Source organism: Acyrthosiphon pisum, chromosome A3 (genome assembly GCF_005508785.2).
Source record: "Acyrthosiphon pisum isolate AL4f chromosome A3, pea_aphid_22Mar2018_4r6ur, whole genome shotgun sequence".
NCBI lineage: Eukaryota > Metazoa > Arthropoda > Insecta > Hemiptera > Aphididae > Acyrthosiphon > Acyrthosiphon pisum.
The window spans coordinates 37,351,916-37,359,330 of NC_042496.1; the positions used below are offsets into that span (position 1 = coordinate 37,351,916).

At 31.1% G+C, this 7,415-nt stretch overlaps 1 protein-coding gene across 1 annotated transcript; it reads right to left on the reverse strand.

The window, feature by feature from the left end:
• Positions 1-4,783: 4,783 nt before the first annotated feature.
• LOC100160916 (late histone H2B.L4-like) lies at positions 4,784-5,402 on the reverse strand. Its single transcript, XM_003245054.4, has one exon. It carries the CDS (start codon positions 5,271-5,273, stop codon positions 4,887-4,889), a length of 387 nt encoding a protein of 128 aa, XP_003245102.1. The 5' UTR covers positions 5,274-5,402; the 3' UTR covers positions 4,784-4,886.
• Between the last annotated feature and the right edge of the window lie 2,013 nt (positions 5,403-7,415).

Sequence of the window (7,415 nt, forward strand, 5' to 3'; positions counted from 1 at the left end):
TTGTTGGAAAGGTTCTTCAATGCCTTGTTGGGTTATATTGTCGTGTCCCGGTGCCTTTCCGTTTGGGAGTTTGTTTATAATGTTCGAAATTTGTTTTGGCGTGATGTCATAATTTCATTAAATTTTTATATTTAAAAGGAAAATCTGGATAACAATTCTGTGATTGGTTAAGAAAAGACGGTATGACGATCAAACATGACACCATGTATCATATATTCACTACAAAAATATGCTGTTTTCATTCGGCATTGTCGTGAAATATACTTGATAATATACCAGAGTGTGTTAAGTTCTGCTGGTTTTGACACTGTCAGGAATACCATAAAGAAGAATTCAGCAGCTATGTTCTACCGTTGCTCAAGATCCCAATACAACCATATCAGAAACATAGGTCTGATCACCCCCTCACCACCCCACCCAAGGTACTCTCAACGCCCCAGAGCGAAACTCTGGGCAAACAACCAATAAAACAAAAATTAAAAAATTAAAATAAAATATATAAATAAATCCTACAATTCAATTTAGTTTTAACTTCCCGCGACTAGCAAAGGCAAAGCCTGGAATAGTTAAATAGGCAAAAGCCGTCCTACCGAGAAAGGAGAAAGGAAGTTCTGCTCATAATGTAATTTCCTCAATGTCTCCTGTACGTAATATACTCAATACTGTCAGTGGATTGTCAGAAAATAGGAATAAAATTAATACTGATGATGTGGCTAAAGTAAACACAATACATAGAGATAAAAGGAGCGATAGAAGTGATGATTCAGCCGATTCAAGTCAACTTCATGTCGATAACGAAATAATAGAAAGAATTATGAATAAAAAAACATAGTCAAATTGTGGTACATTTCATAATTTGACAATCTTTTTTTATTCATAATTCTTACTATCATTTCGCCATCTACCACAGGTAAATAAAATACTAATTCAATTTTAAAATGTTTATTTTTATTAGTTATATATTAAATGACTTTTTTAGTATTACCCGCTATAAAAGATATTATAGTTAATTAAAATTGTAATTAATTCAAAGAAAATATTTTATATGAAATATAATATATCATAGAAAATATTAAAAATTGTAACCATAAAGCAATAATGCACATACACAGTTAATCATATCTATAAGGCACAATTAAAATAAATTATTTTAAAACCATAAATTATAAATTGATTAATGATTAAAAGATGACATAACAATACATACAATGTTGTAAAGCAAGAATCTAAAAATATTATTTACGACAAACATATACATATACTAATATCAATATACTAAAATCAATATTATTAACGTTTAATTTTACTAATATAGATGTCTATTGTTGTATTTCAAGTAAGAAGGTTGCACTTTATATTGTGTATATTGTTAAAAACACCTTATAAGCAAATAATAAAACATGACTTACCTAAATCCATGGCTGGGCAAGTTAATGATAGTTTTTAATAGTTATTAGGTATATTAGATAGTTTTTATATAGGTAATTTAGTAATATATTTTTTTTTTCAATTAAATTAAGTTATGTTATTACACATATTTAATACATCAATTAAATTAAAATAAGGTTACCAAATTCTATATTAATTTAACTTGGCTTAAATTAAAAAATTAAGTTGAATTTAAAAAAAAAAAATGCATTGAAAAGGCATTAAAGTTAAATTATAATGATAATAATAATAAAATAAGTGATAATTACTTGGATAATAGTATACCAATATACCAGGATATATAGGATACATATATTATTATGGATGTAATTTAAAACCTCTAGGGTTATATCATACTATAATTTTAGAATTATATTAATATTCACGATGGATTCATTTAAAATTTAATTTAAGTGTAAAAGGTGCTTACTGTATTGTTTAACATTTATAATGGAAAAAATAAATTACTCGAACATTCAAAAATTAAAAAAAAACTACTATATTTCTAAATGCACGTGGTGAATATAATATTATATACATTATACATAATATATAATTAAGATTTATATTTTAAAACATTTTCGTTCGTTCGTGCATCTTGAGAGTTTTAATTAATACAAATAGCGTTTAATTGTTTCGCGTGAGAAAAAGTAGAAAATTCCGCTGAGGGGGGCGAGGGATACGGGGGACACGGGAAAATATGTTTTATTATTACTACTCGGGAGGGGGTCACATACAAATTCCAAAAATGGTCATACAAATTCATACAAATAGTGTTTAATTGTTTCACGTAGGAAAAAGTAGAAAATTCCGATGAAGGGGGGTGGGGGACACGGGAAAATTGGTTTTTTAATTATAACTCGGGAGGGGGTCGCATACAAATTCCAAAAATGGTCATACAAATTGAGTTCCTGAATCTTGCAGTATAAAATATATGAATACTTAATTATTTATATTAGGGGGGCTGGAGACACATATCTCCAGACCCCCTTCTGTATTTCCGATATTTCTCGAATACTGGTGTCGTACAAATTCTAAGAACCGTCAAACAAATTCATACAAATGACGTACTAAATATTTGGATAGAAATTTTCGAGATTTTCTTTGGATGGGGGGTTGGGGACACGTACGTAAGTGTGTTAATAATAAACGATGTATAAGATTCAATTTTCTTCAGAAAATTTATTTAATTTAGAAAATAACATAATACCTATAATATAAAACTTTAATCTTCATTGTCAGTCATTAATGCTAATTTATACTAATGGCAATACCATTTCGTTTCCACCCCGTGAAATTGAACCGTACACAACATAAAATTGTTTAAAAAGCTTCGGACATGATTTAAAAGTTCCGTTTAAAATCCAAAATTGTGAATTCTTAAAATAGTTACAATTGTTTTCGATTGTTGTAAAAATCATGATATAATCATAATTTCGTTGAACAGTGTAATTTAAAAATTTCTTTCCACTCAATGTATCAACAGATAAATCATTAAGATCAGAAATGTGGTTTGGTTCTTTGATGTATATTTTTCTTTGCCTTTTTACAGTTAATTTAGCTGAGCATTTTGAAATTTCAGAAGCTATAATATTTTCCACTCGTGAAATTGAATCTCAATATATAGAACTTGATATATCATTAGTCTCAGCTGCCTTTCTTTTTATGACATTTTTAATTTTTTTACGCTCAATTATCTGCGAATTGGGTCATGGACAGTGATCGGAAATACTAAATGGCTTACCTTTATCATCGGATATATGTGTGTTGGCAATCATAGTAGTTTGAAACTTAGCTGCAAAGTTGCGACATCTCCAATAATAAACTATTTTGCCATCAACTGTACGATTATAAATTTTATTGAAAACGTATAAAAAATTAATCGAATTAAAAATGCATTGGTTTATATCGGAGCACCTATACACGACGGACGAAATACGCCGACCGGCTTTATGTAGGACAATCATCCTACATTCCTACATTTTACAAAAATAGACATTGAAAAGTTGAATGTTCTTTATATTATTATCACATTATCTCAATATAATAGTAATTATATTTGATATGATAGAAGATTATCATAGACTCTATGAGCTGAAATGCCTAAGTTAATTGAAAGAAGAATATTGTTACTATTATTTATTATTTTTATTGTACAAGTTTTCATTAGTGTGCATAGTGAAATTTTTAAGTTTGTTACAAACTTACAAATTAAATAATTTATGTTATATATTATTTGTTAGTTACTATTATATTATATTCTGTTGATTACTTCTATTATTTATTAAGCTATGCAGTAGTGAACTGGTGAAGCTTTATGACCAATACACTACCCCTCCTCATTTACCGTATTGTTTATATAATATATAACCAGTATAAACTGCCATAGTGGTGGTCTTTTTATTTTTGGTTTATTCAGATTTCAGATTACAGTTATCCCGCTCCCTATTTCAATATTTCTGGATACTACATTGATTACCAATACCATTGATTATAAATACTAGTAGTATACTATAGTATTTATAATCAATGCCAATACATTCATCGCTCCGCTTAGAATCTAAAAATTGCGTTAATATATTTTTACTCACTTTATGAACTAGGTACTAATGAAAACCTCGTTTTACATTTTGAATGCTATAAAACTTAAATATTTAACATAATTTTTTAACTAAAAAATAATTTGGAGATGTTCGAGTTTTTGATGAATTTTGAACTAAAAAATGTATAAGGAAAAAAAATTATTTACTACACGTGATTCATTAGTATAACAATAATCTTAGTACCTACCATCTTACCGGAGGTACAAATAGCAATTAAAAATAAACCGTTCAAAAATTATATACCTAGCGGTTATGTTTGGTCGAACCAAACATTCACTAAAAACGCACTACTACCTACTAGTAAAGTCCCCGAGCCTGGTATAGAATAATAGGTCTAAGGCCTTCCCAACAAAACACTGCAGTGCAGGTTGCGATAAAATAAGTCCGAACACAATTTACGACGCCAAAACGGTAGCACCGCCAAGACATAAAAATTTTACCAACACTGCTGCAGTGCATGATGACTTATATTAATTTCTTAACACAAAAAATTGATTTTAGGAAATGTCGCCAAGTTACTGACCAATATACTCACCAACATGCCGTTTTTCCTTTGCCAAACTATCGTTTGGCCTACATTCCAGTTTCAGGTGTTTGGAATGTGTTGATGGCCATAACGATGACCCAGAGGTCGTGTTTGTCATTTTAGATCGATATATTTTTTCAATCCAAAATTAAAATAACCGTCGGAAAAAATAACACAATAGCAACATGACTGGCAGATTGGATATTATTAATATCGTTTTATACTATTTTGTGGCCCTGAGAAGGGCCCGTTTAAAATATTAATTTCAATTCTAGAAGTTAGGTAAAATAAATGTTACTATTACAATATATTAGATTTATAAAAATTCATTATTTGGAGCTGGTATACTTGGTCACGGCCTTGGTGCCTTCGCTGACTGCGTGCTTGGCCAATTCACCGGGCAACAAAAGCCGGACGGCCGTCTGGATCTCTTTACTGGAGATCGTCCTACGCTTGTTGTATTGGGCCAGACGGTTAGCCTCGCTGGCGATGCGCTCGAAAAGGTCGTTGACGAAGCTGTTCATGATACTCATGGCCTTTGACGAGATGCTGGTATCGGGATGCACTTGTTTCAGCACTTTGTAGATGTAGATGCCGTACGTTTGAAGCCTCTTGGTCTTGCGTTTCCTATTGCCGCCACCTGGCTTGGCAACGACGCTTTTCTGCGCTTTGCCCGGTGATGTCTTTTTCATAGCTTTACCAACTCCAGGTGCCATTTTGTTCGGTTGATTGATTGAGTACCTATTGCACTATTATACTTTGTCTGTTGAGTGTGCTTGTGTGTTGTTGTTTTCGATTTGCTTGGAATGCTTTGCTTGTGTCCTGTTGTACTGCTGTTGTACTAAATTCGCTCGGTATATATAAGAAAAATCATATCTGTTGTTCGTTTCGTTTGCCATTTCATGTTAAATATGATTGTGATTAGTCTCACGACGCATACGTCGAAAATCTAGCAACTGTGTTATGTTTTGTTGACAAAATTAAATTAAATATTTAAATAAACAATATTGATTGTTTACGGTGTTATGTGAAACGGTGCTGATTACGATAATCACTAAGTGATTGTACTGTCGATACACCTCAATCATAGATTAAGCAAATTCCTATTGTTGTACATATCATTATTACCTATACGGCTTTGCCTTATCTATGACGTAATGAACGAATTTGATATTATTCTTTTCCGGACCTGAATACCTGATACCTATAATAATCTTTTTTGGTGAAATATTGCATTGCTACTATTACGGCATATTTTTATGCTTTACATTGTCTACATTGTCGGGTGTCGGTGCCGGTCATTTATTAAGGAGTACAATTTAGGCAACTCAATTCACAAATTGTATCGGCCTCGTGTAGAACGTGCATGTGTGTGAGTATGTAAATCGATATTAGGGTGAGTGAGCTATAATTACACGCGCAGGTAAAGATATTTACACATGCACTTGCACAAGTCTGCAGTGATTGACTTCGATGACTGTTATCGGAGCACTATTTAGATGAACAAAAATGCTTTTACAGGAAAAACTCTCACACCTCGTTTATATGTCAGACTTTGGTCATTTTTTTTTTATCTGAAAGATGAGAAGTTTTTGCAAATCGAAGAGCTCGAATTTTTATTTTATTTTAAATAGTAGTAGAAAAATACGTTTGAAAAATAACAAAAAATTGTGCATTATTCAAATGCATATTCCAGCTTCTATAATATTCTAATTTTCAAAATAGGGCTTTAATCCGACCTACACAATGTTCTCTACTTTTAAATTAAAAAAAAAAGATAACGAAAACCGACTATTCTACAGGACGTGAGAGTTTTTCCTGTTAGACATTTTTTTGTAGCGTAAAACTCACCTGCTCCTTCCGCTTTAAGGGGGTTTCAGTCGGTTATTTCCTAAGGAGTAAGAATTAGGCAAATTATGTGGCAAGTACAACCGGGCCATGTCAATGTGTGCTAGTGTAAATAAACATTAGTTTGTACGCACACACCACAGTGTATGTCAACCATTGACCTATTAACTAACTATTATATAGGTCTATGATATTATCAACGCGTCGCGACCCATATCCACATTCTAAAAACAGGCGTTCTCGCACTCGCAAGCACTTGTCAGTATATTAAATTAGGGAAAAGTATATACCTACGGTTACTTTTCGAGTAAAAACATACCTCGGCTGTGACAAAATTATGAGACTTAGGTTGGTGCGTTTTTAATTCTGTAATAATCCTAACAATTATTAACACGTCCTCTAAAGAACAGTCAAAGAATTTTTTAGAAATATTAATTTTTTCAATCCACGTGGTTGAACAAAAATGTTGTAAAAACTGAAATTTGTAAATATTTTAATACTGTCAAAAGTTCAAACTTTAAAAAAAAAGATCTGACCGTTCTCTTGAGGAGATGTTAAGAAATGTTATTGTAACGAGTCTAGAATAAAGAGACAAACTCAGCTTCTAAAAACGTCCGGTAAAGAATCTGACGATTAAACGATTTCGCTGTATTCACATCACTCATCAGTTGCTAATATTCAACCCATGTGATTGACTAATATTATGTAATAATAATTCATGAATCATGTTGTTAATTAATTTCTTATAAAACATAATATCGTAGGTCTCTTGCCAAAACTCAAAGTTTCGATTTTTTTTAATAGTGATATCTAGCGTTTAAATTTAATATCTATAATTTGAGTAGAGGCATAAAACATCGAAATCAAAACATTTTTTTTTTAGCTTTTTCAATATTATTATTATTATATTGTTTTAGTGTAAAATGTAAGAAGGGGGTTGGGAATCATATTTTAGGGGGTAATATTTAGGCAGTTATATTATATGTATATTTGAACGGTGTCATTGAGTG